The 21,763-nt window shown below is 51.7% G+C and overlaps 1 protein-coding gene across 1 annotated transcript in view; it reads left to right on the forward strand.

Annotated features, from left to right (window-relative positions):
- Positions 1-1,585: 1,585 nt before the first annotated feature.
- Positions 1,586-21,763, forward strand: part of LOC148521537 (serine/threonine-protein kinase mTOR-like) — a gene marked incomplete at its 3' end in the record, with an annotated part of 28,732 nt that continues 8,554 nt past the window's right edge. The window contains exons 1-2 of the mRNA XM_088475017.1: positions 1,586-1,674; positions 14,591-14,771. Of these exons, the coding sequence (XP_088331143.1) occupies positions 14,637-14,771 (135 nt within the window). The remainder of the gene's footprint in view (positions 1,675-14,590; positions 14,772-21,763) is intronic.

The raw sequence follows: 21,763 nt of genomic DNA on the forward strand, positions 1-21,763 counted from the left end.
GTGCTATGTGAGGGGAGTCAGTGCTATGTGAGGGGAGTCAGTGCTATGTGAGGGGAGTCAGTGCTGTGTGAGGGGAATCAGTGCTGTGTGAGGGGAATCTGTGCTATGTGAGGGGAATCTGTGCTATGTGAGGGGAGTCTGTGCTATGTGAGGGGAGTCAGTGCTATGTGAGGGGAGTCAGTGCTATGTGAGGGGAATCAGTGCTGTGTGAGGGGAGTCACTGTCTGTGCTATGTGAGGGGAGTCAGTGCTATGTGAGGGGAATCAGTGCTATGTGAGGGGAGTCAGTGCTATGTGAGGGGAATCTGTGCTATGTGAGGGGAGTAGGTGCTATGTGAGGGGAGTCAGTGCTATGTGAGGGGAATCAGTGCTATGTGAGGGGAGTCTGTGCTATGTGAGGGGAGTCTGTGCTATGTGAGGGGAATCAGTGCTATGTGAGGGGAGTCAGTGCTATGTGAGGGGAATCTGTGCTATGTGAGGGGAGTCTGTGCTATGTGAGGGGAGTCAGTGCTATGTGAGGGGAGTCTTTGCTATGTGAGGGGAGTCAGTGCTATGTGAGGGGAATCAGTGCTATGTGAGGGGAGTCTGTGCTATGTGAGGGGAGTCAGTGCTATGTGAGGGGAGTCAGTGCTATGTGAGGGGAGTCAGTGCTATGTGAGGGGAGTCAGTGCTGTGTGAGGGGAATCAGTGCTGTGTGAGGGGAATCAGTGCTATGTGAGGGGAATCTGTGCTATGTGAGGGGAATCTGTGCTATGTGAGGGGAGTAGGTGCTATGTGAGGGGAGTCAGTGCTATGTGAGGGGAATCAGTGCTATGTGAGGGGAGTCTGTGCTATGTGAGGGGAGTCTGTGCTATGTGAGGGGAATCAGTGCTATGTGAGGGGAGTCAGTGCTATGTGAGGGGAATCTGTGCTATGTGAGGGGAGTCTGTGCTATGTGAGGGGAGTCAGTGCTATGTGAGGGGAGTCTTTGCTATGTGAGGGGAGTCAGTGCTATGTGAGGGGAATCAGTGCTATGTGAGGGGAGTCTGTGCTATGTGAGGGGAGTCAGTGCTATGTGAGGGGAGTCAGTGCTATGTGAGGGGAGTCAGTGCTATGTGAGGGGAGTCAGTGCTGTGTGAGGGGAATCAGTGCTGTGTGAGGGGAATCAGTGCTATGTGAGGGGAGTCAGTGCTATGTGAGGGGAATCTGTGCTATGTGAGGGGAGTCTGTGCTATGTGAGGGGAGTCAGTGCTATGTGAGGGGAGTCTTTGCTATGTGAGGGGAGTCAGTGCTATGTGAGGGGAATCAGTGCTGTGTGAGGGGAATCAGTGCTATGTGAGGGGAGTCTGTGCTATGTGAGGGGAGTCAGTGCTATGTGAGGGGAGTCAGTGCTATGTGAGGGGAGTCAGTGCTATGTGAGGGGAATCAGTGCTATGTGAGGGGAATCTGTGCTATGTGAGGGGAATCTGTGCTATGTGAGGGGAGTCTGTGCTATGTGAGGGGAGTCAGTGCTATGTGAGGGGAGTCACTGTAGGAACTGATGTCAGTGGGAACGTTCGCGCTGAGCTCTGTTTAGTGTGCGCTGCACGCAGAGCCGGAAGTGACGTCCCAGTGATTGGCGGAGGCGGAGGTGGTTCCGGTGTTCGGCGGGATGGGTGAAAGGTGACCGGGAGGAAGCGGCCGTGGTGTAATTACGGTAATACTGTCGTGGGCTCTCCCAGATCTATCACTACACTGTCCCGATACTTTCCCCCAGCCTGTCCCTGGTGCACCCCCCACCGTCCCTGCCATTTCCTGGTACACCCCCCTATCTTCCCTGCCAGTCCATGGTGCACCCCCCCACCGTCCTTGTCAGTCCCTGGTGCACCCCACCTCCCCCCCACCGTCCCTGCCTGTCCCTTTTGCATCCCCCCTCCCCACGGTCCCTTCCTGTCCCTGGTGCATCTTCCCATCTTCCCTGCCAGTCCCTGGTTCCCTCCCCCCCCCCCCCCCCCACCGTCCTAGCCAGTCTTTGGTGCACACCCCCCACCATGCCTGCCAGCTCCTGGTACACCCCCCATCGTCCCTGCCTGTCCCTGGTGCACGTCCCTGCCAGTCCCTGGTGCACCCCCCAGCACCGTCCCTGGTGCACGTCCCTGCCAGTCCCTGGTGCACCCCCCAGCACCGTCCCTGCCAGTCCCTGGTGCACCCCCCTGCACTGTCCCTGCCAGTCCCTGGTGCACCCCCCTGCACCGTCCCTACCAGTCCCTGGCGCACCCCCCTGCACTGTCCCTGGCGCACCCCCCCGCACCGTCCCTGCCAGTCCCTGGTGCATCCCCCCATCTTCCCTGCCAGTCCCTGGTGCCCCTCCCCCACCGTCCTTGCCAGTCCCTGGTGCCCCTCCCCCACCGTCCCTGCCAGTCCCTGGTGCCCCTCCCCCACCGTCCCTGCCAGTCCCTGGTGCACACCCCCCCACCATCCCTGCCAGTCCCTGGTGCGCCACCCACTATCTCCTCTCCCTAGTTCCCAGTATACCCGCACTGTCTCTGTGATATGTGATCCATAGTAGACCAGTTAAATTGTTACCTTCAGTTGGGCAGAGACTGATACAAGTAATTAAATTTTCTTTGCTTTCCAGCTGGGCTGTGTCAGAGGAACGCTGTGCCCCATCCAATTTTAAAACTCTAAAATGTGCTCTGTCCTTATGGATGTGCCCCGCTAATCACAGGCTGTCGCCATCCCATGGCGCCCCCCTCCCGCTGTGCTGCCCCCCCTGCTGGCCATGGGGGTGAGCACTATGCAGACAATGATTACATTCCCAGGGCATGTGCATGGCGTCTGTACACATTACGGGGAGAGCTTGGGGGCAGCTCGGCATCTCGGTGAGTTCTGGGCATTCCCTCTAGAGTGATGGAAAGTGGCGGCGCGCCCCTTCTCCCGAGACGCCACGCCAAAGTCACATATAGATGTGCCCTCTTTCAGGATCGGCGCCCTTCCCGATAATGAGGCCCTATAGAAACAGAGGCTGGGAAGGCAGATAAGAGCCACTTGGCCCCCTATATAACTAGTAATAATCACAGTGCACATTCCTCGTCTGACTGTGTACTTACTCCTCTATTCTAGCTCCCTTCTGTGTTTAGTATTTGTGTTATTATGTAGAGAGGTTTTATTCTGTTCCTCTGAGATGTGAAAGACGACTTTTCTCTGGGTGCAATTGTATCCAATGTACAGCAGCTCATACAGAGGAGAAGGTAGGGAAGCGCCTGACAGCTTACAGTGTAGAGGAAGAGAAGAGGTGAGCAAGCATCAGAATGGGGAAGAGAGAGAGAGGACTGCCCTCTGTGCTGCGCTCTCTGTGGTGCGCCCTCTGTGCTGCGAGTGGAGGAGAAGGTGGGTTTGAGGTGTTAATATAAATACAGCTGGAATCTTGGAGATACAAGTATATTAGTCTTCATTGTAGCACCCTGCGTCTGTCACACCACCCCGTGCAGTTCCTCTATTCTGCTCTGGTGCTTCTAGCACACTCAGTTGATGCAACAAACCGTTTAACTACGGGTTGGTTATGATATCCCGACACTCGGGATGCCGGCTGTCAATAGACTGACAGCGGCATCCAGATGGCTAGAATCCCGACAGGGGAACAGTAAATACTGTTACTCTGCCCTATTTATCCTTAACCCTCCCCCCTTAGTGCCTAACCTTCCCCCTCCCCCCTTAGTGCCAGACCCTAACCCTCCCCCCTTAGTGCCAGTCCCTAACCCTCCCCCCTAGTGCCTAACCCTCCCCCTCCCCCCCTAGTGCCTAACCCTCCCCCTCCCCCCTTAGTGCCTAACCCTCCCCCTCCCCCCTTAGTGCCTAACCCTCCCCCCTTAGTGCCTAACCCTCCCCCCTAACGATACTGGATCAGAACCTCTATACACTTTCCTATACCTTCTAATGTCCTGCCTATACCTTCTAAGGATGACGCTAGTTTGCATACGCAGTCACACCATAAATAAAGACTTAGACGTGGAATCTGTGGTTCCAAAGCACAAGTGTTATTCAGGTAAAAGTTCAGACAGTTACACGCAATTGATCAAGACACAATTTAGGCGCAAAAGGAAATCATACAGACCCAAGTACAGTATACATACGCAGCGCTTCCGGACCCGGAGATAGGCATCAGCAAGAGACCTCTCGTCATTCAGCACGAAGACTCAGAACCAGCGTTCGTGCACTCATATTTATACCCCCCCAGAATAAACAGGACAATAGGGAAGTCTGTTGCTGATATCATTGGTTCTCAGGGGTGAAACATCTGTTGCGACACATTTAACAGGCTGGTTCAAACAGACTCTCCCTGCCTCTAACAGCTGGGGGTCTTCCTCTTCACGCCTCTCGTAGCATCCTAACAGTTGTTTCTAAAATATACATTTCTACTTCAGGGTCCATAGGGTATCCACAGGATACCTTGGGTATAGGTGATGACGTCAGTCTTCAGGCACCACAGAGTTAAAGTTTTCAGCCTCCCAGGATGCATCTGGGTCCCTCTCCTATACCCCGCCCCCGGGCCAAGGCATCTCAGTTTCGTCGGTGCCTGGCCGGAGTCGGAGGCACTGTGCAGAGGGGGGCTATGAAGAGCCCCTGAAGTTTCTTTTAAAGGCAGCGCTGGCTGCACATCTGGGAGTACAGCATGGACAGTCAGTACTGACGTCCATGCCGTCTCCCCTACACCCCGCCGGTACCAGAACGCCGGTACTGATCCGGGGATGCTGGTAGACATCTGGGGTCACGGCTAGCGGTGTCCCCAGATGTTTTGGACCATGGCCGGATCCAAGGGGATGCAGGTAAGCAGCGGGGTCCCGCGGTGGGTCCCTGCTGGTCACATGGTCCTGAGTCCCCAGGCAGGGGGCTCCCTGGGGACTGGCTGCAGCGTGGAGCCAGGCGACCAACCTGCGCTTCCACTACCCCGTGGGACAGCGGGCCGCTGCTGAGCGGCATGCGCTGCGGCGTCCCAGGGGTTAAATGCATGCCAGGGGAGCGCGCTTTCCCTGTCTCACAGCCGGCGCCTCCCCTGCTGCACACAGCCTCTCTGCTCTGCCTGATTGGCCACAGTGTGTCAGCTGTCCTCCCCAGGCCGGCCTCCTTCATCTTCTGCTCCTCGGTGGCCATCTTTAAAGCATGGTGAACGCTGCTGGAAGCCTGTGAGCGGTGGCATTGCGGTCTGGGTTCCCCAGCATACCTCTCCTCTGTTTGTCACAGGTCAGTGTATGCAGCGCTGATTCCTACCAGCCTGAGGGTCTGAGTAGTTGAGAATCAGCGCTAATAGTGCAGGGATTTGTTTCTTCTGCATTGTATGTGACTGAACTGCTAGCCTGCTGTCTGTACTTTCACTTTCTACTGTCAGCCTTATTACTGTCCCTGATCTTGCTCTGCTCAAAGCCCTTGCGGTGTGCAGGGTGTTATTCACACTATACCAATACGTATAGGTGTGAGTGTCACATACTTACCATCATGTCTGAGACTGATTTTCCTCTCCAGCTCATGTGTACTAAATGTAAGGTACCTATAGCGGAGGGGGAGGGTAACGCGGAGGGGTTATGCCCCCAGTGCCTGGCACTGTCACGGCCGATTATGGTCACTGTCCCGGTACAGGAACCTCCCTGGGCTTGTTTCGCTAAGGCGCTTACAACCCTTGTGGGCCAGCTAGCTCCGCCACCTGCGTTTACCCAGACGGGTTTGTCCCAGCAGTCAGTGGTGTCGTCACCCATGCGGGAGTTCCCGAGACAATTGATGGTACCCCACAGTCTCCCTGTCCCTTCCCAGGTTTCTCCGGAGCCTGCGTGGGTTAATACTCTTAACTACATCGGTTCAGCATTTGTCCGATGTTTTACAGGGGGAGTCTGTGTTGCGACCTCATAACGGCCGGTGGCGTCTTTATCTGCTCCTTATGGGGATGACGATGAGACGTCAGATCATGGGGAGATTCTGGATCTATCTGACCAAGAACCTCTCCGTACCAAAGAGCCAGACGCTAAGTCCAAGGTGTATATCCCTGGTCTTATTCGAGCGGTCCGCTTGGCTTTAGTTATTGAGGATATTGATCCTTTGGTGGCCACATTCATATATGCCTTTTTAAGGATATTAAGGGTGAGGCTACGGTGTTCCCTCTTTCTGATCAATTAGTGGATCATTTAGAGGAGGCGTGGAAAAATCCAGGTAAACGGTTTCAGCCCCAGAGACGCTTAGCCGTGGCTTATCCGTTTGCGGTCAATTATTTTTCTAAGCGGGAATCCCCTACGCAAGTGGATACACATGTCACACGCCTAGTCAAAAGTGCCACGTTGCCTATGCCTTCGATGTCATCCTTGAAGGATGTCACTGACCGCAAGGTGGAGATCTGCCTCAAATCCGTTTATTCACTTGCAGGGAAGCATCCAGACTGGCTCTGGCCGTGTGTTGGGTAGCCAGAGCTATGGAGCGCTGGGCGGATAATTTGGAGGCGTCTGGACTCTGACTGTTCGGCTGAACAGACCGAGTTGGTGGGCAATCTCCGAGACTCGGCCACTTACATTAATGAAGCGGCCTTAGATATTTGTATGCTCACCTCTAGGATCTCCTCTGCAGCCGTGGCTGCTCGTCGCACCTTATGGTTGCGTTCTTGGAAAGCGGACGCAGATTCCAAAAAGGGATTAGAAGGTCTGGACAGGTACTATTTGGTCCAGATCTGGACAAAATTGTAGTTACGTTGGCAGCAGCAAAATCTGCATGTCTTCTGTCTGCTATGATTCCTTCTAGTGCTGGTGGGTCGTCCTTTTGGCCTCACAGGGCCCAAGGTAGGCCTAAAGTACAGTCCTGTCCACGGCAGGCTGGGGCCAAGAAATTGTCCAGGCCCAAGAATCAGGTCTGGAGTACCAGACGTCCGGCTCCTAGGTCAGATAACAAACCTGCGGCCTGACGGTCCAGGCCTCCTTTTGGGGACCCCAAAGTGGGGGGCGCCTGCTTCAGTTCGCCCGGTGCTGGTCGCAGTGCATGTTCCTATTTCCCAGAGGGGCCTGGGTTTCTATTCCATTCTATTTTTGGTGCAGAAACCCAATGGGTCTTACCGTTCAATACTAAACCTAAAGGCCCTCAGCAAGTCCTTGAGGGTGCCTCTGTTTCGGATGGAGACCCTGCGGTCCATTATTCTGGCACTGGAACCTGGGGACTACATGGTGTCATTGGACATCCAGGACGCTTACCTGCATGTCCCTATTCTTTTGCGCCATCAGCAGTTCCTCAGATTGGCAATCTGCAACGAACATTTCCAGTTCCGGGCACTGCCTTTTGGCCTGGTGTCTGCTCCACGGGTATTCACCAAGGTCATGGCGGCTCTCCTGCGGACGCAGGGAGTCCGACTGTTGCCTTATCTGGACGACCTCCTGTTGATAGCGGGGTCTCCAGAGCTTCTTTTACACCATCTGGATCTGACGATTGCGGTACTGCAACGTCACGGCTGGTTGACAAACTGGCAGAGGTCCACTCTCACCCCGTCTCAGAGGATCCTGCACCTCGGGGCCTTATTGGACTCCAGGCAGCAGTGGATCTTTGTGACGGAGGAAAAGATCCTTGCTTTGTAGTTGAGGGTGCACAGATGTCTGCAGTGTCGTCGAGTGTCGATACACTTGGCAAAGAGGTTATTGGGCTCAATGGTGTCGGTATTCGACATGGTGGAGTACGCCCAATTTCACTCCAAACCTCTGCTGCTATTGATCCGGTCCAGATGGAATGGATTGCCTCAGTGTCTCAAGTCCCAGACGATGGGGCTCACTCCGGATGCTCGCCTGTCTCTAACCTGGTGTTTGCAGACGCCCGTTCTGGGTGGCGAACTGGGTCGGACGCCAGTCTCCGGTGCTGGGGAGCTGTCACGGGTCCACAATTGTTTCAGGGCAGGTGGAGCTCCATGCGGTGTCAAGAGCTCTCCAGCGGGCACAGCCGGTTCTCCATGGTCACCCTGTGCAGGTCCCGTCGGACAACGCCACCACGGTGGCCTATTTAAACCAGCAAGGAGGAACCGGGAGAGTGGTCTTTATACCAGGACGTCTTTCGGAGTCTGGTGGATAAGTGGGGTCTTCCAGAGATAGACCTCATGGCGTCCCGGCACAACAACAAGTTGCCGGTGTACGGGTCTCGAACATGAGACGAAAAGTCGTCTCTGGTGTATGCCCTGTCCATCTAGTAGACGTTCCAGTTTGCCTACCTTTTCCCTCCGTTTTCCCTTCTTCCGCGGGTATTACGGAAATTCAAATCAAGAAGGAGGTACGCTACTGTTGATAGCTTCCGAGTGGCCCAGACGGCACTGGTTCTCCGACCTCCAGAGTCTGTCAGTAGACGTTCCTCTGAGGTTACCATTACGACCAAATCTGCTGTCATAGGGTCCTTGTCTTCACCCGGACCTGACTCGGTGTGGCTGTTGAAACGGTCATGCTAAGGTCCAGAGGGTTTTTCTAGCTCCGTGGTGCAAACCATACTAAGAGCTCGTAAACCTTCCTCGGCAAGAATCTACCATCGTGTGTGGCATACTTTCTTCCGGTGGTGTAGACCTAGAGGGTATTCCCTTAGGGAGTTCCGCCTGTCTAGGGTGTTGGCTTTCCTACAGGCTGGACTGGATCATGGGCTTCGCCTGGCTTCTCTGAAAGTGCAGGTGTCTGCCCTGTCAGTCTGGTTTCATCGTAGGATTGCTGCGCTCTCTGATGTGCACACCTTTATGCGAGGTGTTCTTCGCATTCAGCCACCTTTTGTTCCACCGGTGGCGCCTTGGAATTGGGCTGTGGTCCTGAGAGTTCTCTAGGGACCGCCGTTTGAACCACTGGACTCAGTGGACCTTAAATGGCTTACAGCTGAAACCATATTCCTTCTGGCCATTGCCTCGGCCAGACGGATTTCGGATTTAGGGGTTCTCTCTTGTAGACCCCCTTTTCTGATTTTTCATAGGAATAGGGCGGTGCTTCGCACTCGTTCGGGATTCCTTCCCGAAGTGGTATCCAGTTTTCACATCAATGAAGAAATTGTTGTGCCTGCTTTCAATTCACCTGGACTTTCAGTGGGTGACGCCACTTGGGATGTTGTGCGGGCATTGAGAATTTATGTTGACCGCACTTCTTCTTTTAGGAAGTCGGACGCCTTGTTTGTCCTCTATGGCTTCCGTAAAAAAGGTTGGCCTGCTTCAAAGTAGACTTTGGCAGGCTGGATTCATATGGCAATTTCAGAAGCTTATCTTCATGAAGGTCTTCCAGTTCCCTCCTTGGTGAGGGCTCATTCCACTAGGTCTGTGGGTCCTTCGTTTGCAGCTAGACGTGGTGCCTCTGCAGTTCTGATCTGCAAGGCTGCTACGTAGTCTTCTGTCTATACCTTTGTGAGGTATTACGCTTTTGACATCTTTGCCTCTCAGGATGCTTCCTTCGGGCGGCGGATTCTCCTCTCAGCACAGGAGCGTCCCCACCCTTAAAGGATACTGCTTTGGGACATCCCCAAGGTATCCTGTGGATACCCTATGGACCCTGAAGTAGAAAATATGAGATATGGTAAGAACTTACCCTTGTTATCTCTATTTCTACGAAGTCCATAGGGTTCCACAGGACTCCCGCCCTGTCGCACCTGTACTGCAGATGGGCTTTATCCTGGTCACCGTTTTTTCCGTCTCCCTATGGTGAGAATGTGATTCTTGTGAGTGTCCAGATTTTTTTCTTCTCTCTCTTTCTTCTCCTCCTCCGGCCTATGGCTTGTGACGTAACTGAGATGCCTTGGCCCGGGGGCGGGGTATAGGAGAGGGACCCAGATGCATCCTGGGAGGCTGAAAACTTTAACTCTGTGGTGCCTGAAGACTGACGTCATCACCTATACCCAAGGTATCCTGTGGAACCCTATGGACTTCGTAGAAATAGAGATAACAAGGGTAAGTTCTTACCATATCTCATATTTTTGTTGCTTGTAGGCTCTGCGATCCATAACTCGGGAATGCTTGATGCGATCTCCCCACCGATAACACCGGAATACTGTGAAAAGAGTACGCATCAGTACAACTCCAAACACGACTTGTTTAGCATGTATAATACCTTAGTTATCAAATATCTTTATTTCTCAGCATTTAAACTAACTGAACCTACTTAAATCATACACTTTAAAGCTTATTAAACCTTATGTGTGAATATGTAATGTGTGGGTATTCAGGGTTTGAAATAAGGACGCTAGTTAACTTGGGGCAGATGCGTGCGCATAAAGCTAATAAAACAGCGGTTTCATACAAAGTCCTATGCATTCGCTAATATGCGACTAGTTAACAGCGCAATTGTGTGTATTATTGTGTGTATGAGAAATGGTGAAAGATGCAAACACATGGTGCTATTAGTATTATCGCCACATGTATTAAACTGTGAGTTTATCTAAAATGGCGCTTAGGCGGCCATTCGCAAAATGGCGTCTTGCGATCTCATTTTAAAGATGGCGTCTTGCGGCCAGTCGCAAGATGGCGTCGCCGCGATTAAATTTCAACCTGAACTTGTCTTAGCCAATTATTCAGCTTCGACACCCCTTAGTGCCTAACCCTCCCGCCTTAGTGCCTAACCCTCCCGCCTTAGTGCCTAACCCTCCCGCCTTAGTGCCTGTCCCTCCCCCCCCCTTAGTGCCTGTCCCTCCCCCCCCCTTAGTGCCTGTCCCTCCCCCCCCCTTAGTGCCTGTCCCTCCCCCCCCCTTAGTGCCTGTCCCTCCCCCCCCCCTTAGTGCCTGTCCCTCCCCCCCCCTTAGTGCCTGTCCCTCCCCCCCCCTTAGTGCCTGTCCCTCCCCCCCCTTAGTGCCTGTCCCTCCCCCCCCCTTAGTGCCTGTCCCTCCCCCCCCCTTAGTGCCTGTCCCTCCCCCCCCCTTAGTGCCTGTCCCTCCCCCCCCTTAGTGCCTGTCCCTCCCCCCCCTTAGTGCCTGTCTCTCCCCCCTTAGTGCCTGTCTCTCCCCCCTTAGTGCCTGTCCCTCCCCCCTTAGTGCCTGTCCCTCCCCCCTTAGTGCCTGTCCCTCCCCCCTTAGTGCCTGTCCCTCCCCCCTTAGTGCCAGTCCCTGTCCCTCCCCCCTTAGTGCCAGTCCCTGTCCCTCCCCCCTTAGTGCCAGTCCTTAACCCTCCCCCTTTAGTGCCTAACCCTCCCCTCTTAGTGCCAGTCCCTAACCCTCCCCCCTTAGTGCCAGTCCCTCCCCCTCCCCCCTTAGTGCCAGTCCCTCCCCCTCCCCCCTTAGTGCCAGTCCCTAACCCTCCCCCCTTAGTGCCAGTCCCTCCCCCTCCCCCCTTAGTGCCTAACTCTACTGCTACATTATACATACACTATCAGTGATCGCGGCGAGAGAAAAAAATTGTGGGTCCCAGGGGCCCCTCACTTTAAAAAATTGGGGTCCTAGTCCATTGTTTCTGGGTCCCATCAGATATTATGCAGGAGGAGGGCAGACAGCAACTGGCGCAGTACTGGGAGGGGGGGGGCAAGGGGGGTGTTAGGGATAGACAGAACTAGGGGTGGCAAGGTTAGATAGCAACTGGCGCAGTACTGGGAGGGGGGGGCAAGGGGGGTGTTAGGGATAGACAGAACTAGGGGTGGCAAGGTTAGATAGCAGCTGGCACAGTACTGGGAGGGGGGGCCAAGGAGGGTGTTAGGGATAGACAGAACTAGGGGTGGCAAGGTTAGATAGCAGCTGGCACAGTACTTGGGGGCAAGGATGGGGTTAGGGGGAGGGGGTCAGGATAGCAGCTGGGGCAGCCCTGGGGGAAGGGGGTAAGGGTAGATATCACTTGGGGCAGTGGTTACCTCCATGGTCAGTGTTGTCCGCCTGCAGTCCTTTCTGCGCCGTGCAGTGACTGCCTCACCGCCTCCTGCGTGCAGAGAGCTCGTCTGGCTGAAGGAGCGCAGGCTGCTAGAGGGTGATGCCGCTCTCCTCCAGGAACCTGCTTCCTCCACCTCAGCCTGCAGGAACCGGTCTCCTCTATGCTACTGCCCAGCCTATGCTGGCTTCCCCATCTCCATTTATGCTCACCGGGTAGCTCCAGCCTCTGCCGGGAATGGATATAGAGTGCGGCGCGCTGGAGGGATAGAGGAGGTGTCAGGACACAGCACCGCGTGGCGATTGGCTGGAGACACATCGCCGCACAGCGATTGGCTGAGGACACGCTATTGGCTGGGGACAAGCGGCGATTGGCTTTGCTCCCAGCAGGAGCAAATGAGGTAACCATTGATTGGCTGGGGGATACGGTGCCGCGCGCCTACACAGTGCCTACCAGCGCTGGAGCTGACAAGGATCTGCTTCTTCCTCCCACCCCGGGTAATCTGGTCGCCAGGTTGCAAAATCTGGTCGCCATGGCGACCTGGCCTCCGGGATATGTTGTGCCCTGATATATATATAAGTCCAGAACGTCCGCACTCTAGTAGAAATCAATAAAGGTGGGGTGCTCAATTAAAGACCATTAAAAATCCATTTAGCATATAAATATAGAAAAAAAATCGTCACTCACCAGGTATATGACAGAATAAGAAAATGTATTTATCATATGATAAAGTGCATAAAGTCAACGTTTCGGTCCTATCAAGGACCTTCCTCAGGTCATAGCAGTAGATGTCAGCAGCCAGGTGTACAATGAATACCATCACCAATAGCTGACATAAATACCCACAATAACTAACTCCAGCTCCACCCCCGAGCCGCAGAGCTTTCAGGGGCGTCTGGAGATCTGCATAGTCAAATAGACAAATATCACTATTAAAAGCATCAGCATAAGTACGAAAAGCTTAACTTACCAAGAAGGGGCAAAAGCGCCATCACAAATAGGGCAGAATGTATCAAATAAACTAAACAGCAGTCACGGAGCTACAAACCGGAAGTAGCATGCGTTCCACTGCTGTGGAACGCAAGCCGCTACCCGGAAGTGCCAAAGCGCGCTGTCACAGCTGATGGTCCCACTGGGCGCCAGGGCACCAGAAGCAACAGTAACGTGCATTCCACCACAGTGGAGCGCACACAGAACTACACTATAACTGCCCCCTGGTGGACGAAGTTCCAAATTCACACACTGTATCCTCAGTGGGCGCCCTCTAGTCCAACTTGGGACCTCTGTCATACCTGTCTGTGAGTGCCGAGTTCTAGCTTTCTGAAGGCATCTTTGTACCGTTGTTAAGGAGTAACCTGTAGCTAAGAAGTGCTCAGTCATATCACTGATCTGTGTGGCTGCCCCAGCACTGGAGGAATTATTTCTTAGAATGGGCAAAAATTGTGATCTGCAAATTTCATCTCAGTCTGATGGATGTTACCTGTAAACTTAATGGAGGAATCTAAATCATTTAAAAATTGCACCATATCTAGTGTTCCCTCTAGCTCCGGCGGCAGACAGGGCGCCGGAGCTAGAGAGGGCAATCTTGTGCGGCCGAAAAGGGGGCGTGGTTATGAAAAGGAGGCGTGTCTATAAGACGAGTCCCCTTTTCGTCATACTTGGGGGCGTGCCTGGCGCTTACGGACATACCGGGCAGCCCCCAAGCGCTGCAGAAAGGGAGAATAGATGTCGGGCGCATGCGCCCGGCGTCTATTCTCCGGCGGTGACCGGGTCACCGCATGTTTGTCCACCCGCGGGACACTGCGTCCCGCGGGTGAGAACGGCTCCCGCAGGCTGTTAGGGCAGGGTGCTTTTTGCCCTCCTCCTGGAGAGCAGGGTGCTTTTTGCCCTCCAGAAGGAGGGCAGGGCGCCGTGCCCCGCTAAAACAGCCTAGCGGGAACGCTACATATCCATGAACTGAGCCTCCGTATCCAACCAAATCAAAAACAAATAAACCGTTTGTAAATTAATATATTACTGCCAAATAACGGTAAAATGTGGGTTTGTTCAAACTGTGCCATATACAAATTGGCATACGCAGGTGCAAGGTTAGACCCCATAGCGGTGCCAGTTTTTTGTATATAGTAGCTACTGCCATATTGGTAAGAATCAACTCGGTCAGCTCAAGCAAAAATTCAATGGGAGGACCCTTATGTTTGCTATTGGTTAATGCACAGGTTCTCAAACTCGGTCCTCAGGACCCCACACAGTGCATGTTTTCCAGGTCTCCTCACAGAATTACAGGTGAAATAATTAGCTCCATCTGTGGATCTTTTAAAATGTGTCAGTGAGTAATGAATACACCTGTGCACCTGCCAGGAGACCTGCAAAACGTGACCTGTGTGGGGTCCTGAGGACCGAGCTTGAGAACCACTGGGTTAGTGCATGTCGAATAACCTGTGATCCCACCAGCGTGTGGGATCACAGTATAAAGTGAAGAAACAAGATAAATGATTTGGCTATAAACCTTGCGTGTGATTTTTTTTGCCCGTCAGATGTATACAATATACGTACAACATAGTGTTTATACTATACGCAGGTGGTTTGGCGTTAAAACTTAAAATTCTATCATTGTGAAAAAGCTTTTATTCATAGTTATTGACAGTATTTATAGAAAGTGAAGTAACTATGAGGTAATGTATGCTGAAATGAATGTAACATCTGTCTGATTGTTATAGGTGTGATCTTATGGACATGAATACAGTATGTATCTTACACAGCCTCCTGTATGTCACATATTGGTGTAGCCTGGAACTGACCGATGTGCCTTTCTCTGTACCTGCAGGTACCCATGAGGTCACCTCTGTAGCGTCTTCCGGTCCTGCTAACCCATGGCCCAAGCCAGCATGTCCGGCATAATGACAATGTTGCAGCAATTTGCTAACGGCTTGAGAAGCAAAAATGAAGAGGCGCGTACCAAGGCGGCCAAGGACCTGCAGCACTATGTCACCACCGAGCTGCGAGAGGTGAGTGCACCCTGGGGTCTGTCTGCTTTCCATATAATGTACAGTAATGAGGAAAACATGTCTCATCCTTCTCAGTACACACAGCTAGGGGGGATAGTCAGTGCCAAGGTGATGCACAATAGCATTAGATCATTCTCACTACGGGCTAAACCCTGAGTGGTAGAAGTCAGTATATCGCGTGCAGGAAAATGTCATTTTATAAAGAAGAGACTCCATTTCCAATGGCCTTTTTCTGCAGTAGTAATAATTCTCTGTGACCTCTTTCCCCCATGTCAGCCAGCATGACTATTTCTCATCCCGGTGACTGAGATCGCCTCTAATGCCTTTACTTCTACAGTGCATCCGGAAAGTATTCACAGCGCTTCAATTTTTCCACATTTTGTTATGTTACAGCCTTATTCCAAAATGGAATAAATTCATTTTTGTCCTCAAAATTCTACACACAGTACCCCATAATGACAACATGTAAATCAAAACTAAGACTAGGACAGTGCCGATGTCAGTACTGTGCTCTTACCGAGATCACTATAGTACATACAGATTACTCAGAGAAAGGAGCCACATTGTGCTTAGACTAGGACAGTGCCGATGTCAGTATTGTGCTCTTACCGAGATCACTATAGTACATACAGGTTACTCAGAGAAAGGAGCCACATTGTGCTTAGACTAGGACAGTGCCAATGCCAGTATTGTGCTCTTACCGAGATCACTATAGTACATACAGATTACTCAGAGAAAGGAGCCACATTGTGCTTAGACTAGGACAGTGCCGATGTCAGTATTGTGCTCTTACCGAGATCACTATAGTACATACAGGTTACTCAGAGAAAGGAGCCACATTGTGCTTAGACTAGGACAGTGCCAATGCCAGTATTGTGCTCTTACCGAGATCACTATAGTACATACAGATTACTCAGAGAAAGGAGCCACATTGTGCTTAGACTAGGACAGTGCCGATGTCAGTATTGTGCTCTTACCGAGATCACTATAGTACATACAGGTTACTCAGAGAAAGGAGCCACATTGTGCTTAGACTAGGACAGTGCCGATACCAGTATTGTGCTCTTACCGAGATCACTATAGTACATACAGATTAATCAGAGAAAGGAGCCACATTGTGCTTAGACTAGGACAGTGCCGATGTCAGTATTGTGCTCTTACCGAGATCACTATAGTACATACAGATTAATCAGAGAAAGGAGCCACATTGTGCTTAGACTAGGACAGTGCCGATACCAGTATTGTGCTCTTACCGAGATCACTATAGTACATACAGATTAATCAGAGAAAGGAGCCACATTGTGCTTAGACTAGGACAGTGCCGATGTCAGTATTGTGCTCTTACCGAGATCACTATAGTACATACAGATTAATCAGAGAAAGGAGCCACATTGTGCTTAGACTAGGACAGTGCCGATGCCAGTATTGTGCTCTTACCGAGATCACTATAGTACATACAGATTAATCAGAGAAAGGAGCCACATTGTGCTTAGACTAGGACAGTGCCGATGTCAGTATTGTGCTCTTACCGAGATCACTATAGTACATACAGATTACTCAGAGAAAGGAGCCACATTGTGCTTAGACTAGGACAGTGCCGATGTCAGTATTGTGCTCTTACCGAGATCACTATAGTACATACAGATTACTCAGAGAAAGGAGCCACATTGTGCTTAGACTAGGACAGTGCCGATACCAGTATTGTGCTCTTACTGAGATCACTATAGTACATACAGATTACTCAGAGAAAGGAGCCACATTGTGCTTAGACTAGGACAGTGCCGATGTCAGTATTGTGCTCTTACCGAGATCACTATAGTACATACAGATTAATCAGAGAAAGGAGCCACATTGTGCTTAGACTAGGACAGTGCCGATGTCAGTATTGTGCTCTTACCTAGATCACTATAGTACATACAGATTACTCAGAGAAAGGAGCCACATTGTGCTTAGAATAGGACAGTGCCGATGTCAGTATTGTGCTCTTACCGAGATCACTATAGTACATACAGATTACTCAGAGAAAGGAGCCACATTGTGCTTAGAATAGGACAGTGCCGATACCAGTATTGTGCTCTTACCGAGATCACTATAGTACATACAGATTACTCAGAGAAAGGAGCCACATTGTGCTTAGAATAGGACAGTGCCGATGCCAGTATTGTGCTCTTACCGAGATCACTATAGTACATACAGATTAATCAGAGAAAGGAGCCACATTGTGCTTAGAATAGGACAGTGCCGATGTCAGTATTGTGCTCTTACCGAGATCACTATAGTACATACAGATTACTCAGAGAAAGGAGCCACATTGTGCTTAGACTAGGACAGTGCCGATGTCAGTATTGTGCTCTTACCGAGATCACTATAGTACATAGAGATTAATCAGAGAAAGGAGCCACATTGTGCTTAGAATAGGACAGTGCCGATGTCAGTATTGTGCTCTTACCGAGATCACTATAGTACATACAGATTACTCAGAGAAAGGAGCCACATTGTGCTTAGACTAGGACAGTGCCGATGTCAGTATTGTGCTCTTACCGAGATCACTATAGTACATACAGATTACTCAGAGAAAGGAGCCACATTGTGCTTAGACTAGGACAGTGCCGATGTCAGTATTGTGCTCTTACCGAGATCACTATAGTACATACAGATTACTCAGAGAAAGGAGCCACATTGTGCTTAGACTAGGACAGTGCCGATACCAGTATTGTGCTCTTACCGAGATCACTATAGTACATACAGATTAATCAGAGAAAGGAGCCACATTGTGCTTAGACTAGGACAGTGCCGATGTCAGTATTGTGCTCTTACCGAGATCACTATAGTACATACAGATTAATCAGAGAAAGGAGCCACATTGTGCTTAGACTAGGACAGTGCCGATGCCAGTATTGTGCTCTTACCGAGATCACTATAGTACATACATATTACTCAGAGAAAGGAGCCACATTGTGCTTAGACTAGGACAGTGCCGATACCAGTATTGTGCTCTTACCGAGATCACTATAGTACATACAGATTACTCAGAGAAAGGAGCCACATTGTGCTTAGAATAGGACAGTGCCGATGTCAGTATTGTGCTCTTACCGAGATCACTATAGTACATACAGATTAATCAGAGAAAGGAGCCACATTGTGCTTAGACTAGGACAGTGCCGATGCCAGTATTGTGCTCTTACCGAGATCACTATAGTACATACAGATTACTCAGAGAAAGGAGCCACGTTGTGCTTAGACTAGGACAGTGCCAATGTCAGTATTGTGCTCTTACCAAGATTACTATAGTACATACAGATTACTCAGAGAAAGGAGCCACATTGTGCTTAGAATAGGACAGTGCCAATGCCAGTATTGTGCTCTTACCGAGATCACTATAGTACATACAGATTACTCAGAGAAAGGAGCCACGTTGTGCTTAGACTAGGACAGTGCCGATGCCAGTATTGTGCTCTTACCGAGATCACTATAGTACATACAGATTAATCAGAGAAAGGAGCCACATTGTGCTTAGAATAGGACAGTGCCGATGTCAGTATTGTGCTCTTACCAAGATCACTATAGTACATACAGATTAATCAGAGAAAAGAATAAAAGTAGAGCTTTAATTGGTGCACTTATAGGATCGGAGATAAATTATGTTTTGTCAAAAAAATTAAAATGTAGTTTTTTTTATAATGTAATCAATCTTTTAGTTCCATCTTAAAATATTGTGTTCAAAATACTATTGGCGAAAGTTTATCAATTGTTTTATAATTAATTGTTACGAGGTGGCACCTTTATCTCCGGGTTATACACATAGATTAATCAGGGTCCATAGGGTATCCACAGGATACCTTGGGGTATAGGTGATGACGTCAGGCATCGAGCACCATAGAGTTAAAGTTTTCAGCCTCCCAGAATGCACTAGGGTTCCCCTCCTATACCCCGCCCCGAGCCAAGGCATCTCAGTTTCGTTTGGTGCCGGGCCGGAGTCTGATGCACCTGTTGGAGTGGGGGCTAAGAAGAGCCCCTGAAGTTTTCTACAATGCAGCTTTGGCTACACTTCTGGAAGTACAGCATGGACAGTCAGTACTGACGTCCATGCTGTCTTCCCTACACCCCCGCCGGTACCAGAACGCCGGTACTGATCCGGGGATGCTGGTAAGCATCTGGGGTCACAGCTAGCGGAGCCCCCAGATGTTTGGGACCATGGCCGGATCTAAGGGGGACGACAAGGTAAGCAGCAGGGGTCCCGCGGTGGGACCCTGCTGAACATGGTCCAGAGTCCCCAGGCAGAGGGCTCCCTGGGGACTGGCTGCAGCATGGAGCCAGGTATTAACCTGCACTTCCACTACCCCTCTGGGACAAAGGACCGCGGCAGAGCGGTAGCGCTGCGGCGTCCCAGGGGTTAAATGCATGCCAGGGGAGCACGCCTTCCCTGTCTCACAGCCGGCGCCTCCCCCGCTGCACACAGCCTCTCTGCATCTGCTGACTGGCCCTGTGGCAGCGCTCCTCCCCCAGGCCAGCCTCCTCTATGCTCCTCGGTGGCCATCTTTCTCAACGCATGGTGAACCCTGCTGGGAGCTTGAAACTGAGGCATCGTGGTCTGGGTCCCCCCGCATACCTCTCCTCCGCTTGGTCATGTCTGTGTATGCAGCGCTGTGTCCTACCAGGCCCTGTGTCTGCGTAGTTGAGTGATCAGCGCTGTTAGTGCAGGATTTGAGTTTCTGTGCATTGTATGTGACTGTGCTAGCGCTGCTGCCTGTACTTTCAATTTCTTCTGTCAGCCATTTCACTCTCCGTACTAAGGAGGCGGACGCTAGGTCCAAGGTTTATATTCCTTGACTTATTAGGGCAGTCCGCATAGTTTTAGTGATTGAGGATGAAGATCCACCAGTGTCCAAGTCTAAATATGCCTTTTTTAAGGATATTAAGGGTGACGCCACAGTGTTTCCTCTTTCGGGTCAGTTAGTGGACCATTTAGGGGAAGAGTGGAAACAGCCTGGCAAACGGTATCAGCCGCAGAGACGTTTGGCGGTGGCTTATCCGTTTGCGGATAATTATTTTTCTAAGTGGGAATCCCCTCCACAGGTGGATTCTCATGTGACACGCCTAGTCCGTAGTGCCACGTTGCCCATGTCCTCCATGTCTTCCCTGAAGGATGCTACGGACCGTAAGGTGGAGATCTGCCTAAAGTCTGTTTATTCTCTTGCGGGGGGGGGGGGCAGCTAGGCCGGCTATGGCCATTTGTTGGGTAGCCAGAGCTATGGAGCGCTGGGCTGATACTTTGGAGGCGTCTTTCGATTCGGATTGTTCGGCTGAGCAGACCGAGTTGATAGGCAATCTCCGGGACTCGGCCACTTATATCAATGAAGCGGCCTTGGATATCAGTACCCTGGCGTCTCGGATTTCTTCGGCAGCTGTAGCTGCTCGTCTCACCTTATGGTTGCGATCTTGTAAGGCGGACGCTGATTCCAAAAAGGGCTTGGAAGCTTGGCCTTTTAATGGAGAGGTTCTATTTGGTCCGAACCTGGACAAAATTGTAGCCATGCTGGCGGCAGCCAAATCTGCATGTCTCCCGTCTGCTGCAGTTCCTTCCGGTTCATGTACGTCGTCCTTTCGGCCTTATAAGGCCCAGGGTAGGCCTAAAGCACAGTCCTTTCCCCGACAGGCTGGCCCCAAAAAATCGTCCAAGCCCCGGAAGCAGGCCTGGAGTACCAGACGTCCGGCCCCTAAGCCAGATGACAAGCCTGCGGCCTGACGGTCCGGGCCTCCCTTTGGGGGATCCCAAAGTGGGAGGCCGCCTGCTGCAGTTCGCCCAGTGTTGGTCGGTTACCACGACAGACACTCGGGTTCTCGAGGTGGTTTCTCACGGGTACGCCCTCTCCTTTCGGGACAGGCTCCTGTCTCGATTCTTCACCACGGGTCTTCCATCAGACCGGAACAAAGCCTTGGAACTGCGGAAAGTGTTGCACACTATGCTCCAGGCTGGAGTTATAGTGCCTGTTCCATTCTCCCAGAAGGGCCAGGGTTTCTATTCCAATCTGTTTTTGGTGCAGAAACCCAATGGGTCGTTTCGTCCGATTCTCAACCTCAAAGCACTCAACAAGTCTTTGCGGGTGCCGAGGTTTCGGATGGAGACCCTACGGCCCATCATTCTGGCGCTGGAACCTGGGGATTACATGGTGTCGTTACCTGCATGTTCCTATTCTTTTACGCCATCAACAGTTCCTCAGGTTTGCAATCCACAACGACCACTTTCAGTTCCGGGCGTTACCTTTTGGGCTGGCGACAGCTCCACGTGGTGTAACTTTTCACCAAAGTGATGGCGGTCATGGCGGCTTCCCTGCGGCTGCAGGGAGTCCGCATGTTACCGTACTTGGACTAACTTCTGTTGGTGGCAGGATCTCCAGAGCTCCTTCTACGTCACTTGGACCTGACCATTGCGATACTGCAACGGCACGGCTGGTTGATAAACTAGCAGAAGTCCACCCTGATCCCGTCTCAGCTGATTCTGCACCTCGGAGCCTTATTGGTCTCCGGACAGCAAAGGATCTTTGTGACGGGGGAAAAGATCTCTGCCTTGCAGTTGAGGGTGCGCAGTTGTCTGCAGAATCGCCGGGTGTCTCTGCACTCGGCGATGAGGTTACTGGGCTCCATGGTGTCGGTATTCGACATTGTGGAATATGCCCAGTTTCACTCCAGACCTCTGCAGCAATTGATCCTGTCCAAATGGAATGGACTGCCTCAGAGTCTAAGGTCCCAGACGATGGTGCTCCCTCCGGAGGTTCGCCTGTCCCTAGCCTGGTGGTTGCAGACGACCCATCTCAACAGGGGTCGTCCGTTCTGGGTGGCGAATTGGGTCCTGTTGACAACGGACGCCAGTCTGCGAGGCTGGGGAGCAGTCACGGGTCCACACTTGTTCCTGGGCAGGTGGACTCGGGCGGAAACAGAGCTTCCAATAAACATGTTGGAGCTCCGCGCCGTATTCAATGCTCTCCAGCAGG

Source organism: Taudactylus pleione, unplaced genomic scaffold (genome assembly GCF_031769625.1).
Source record: "Taudactylus pleione unplaced genomic scaffold, aTauple2 ptg000160l, whole genome shotgun sequence".
NCBI classification, from domain to species: Eukaryota; Metazoa; Chordata; class Amphibia; order Anura; family Myobatrachidae; genus Taudactylus; species Taudactylus pleione.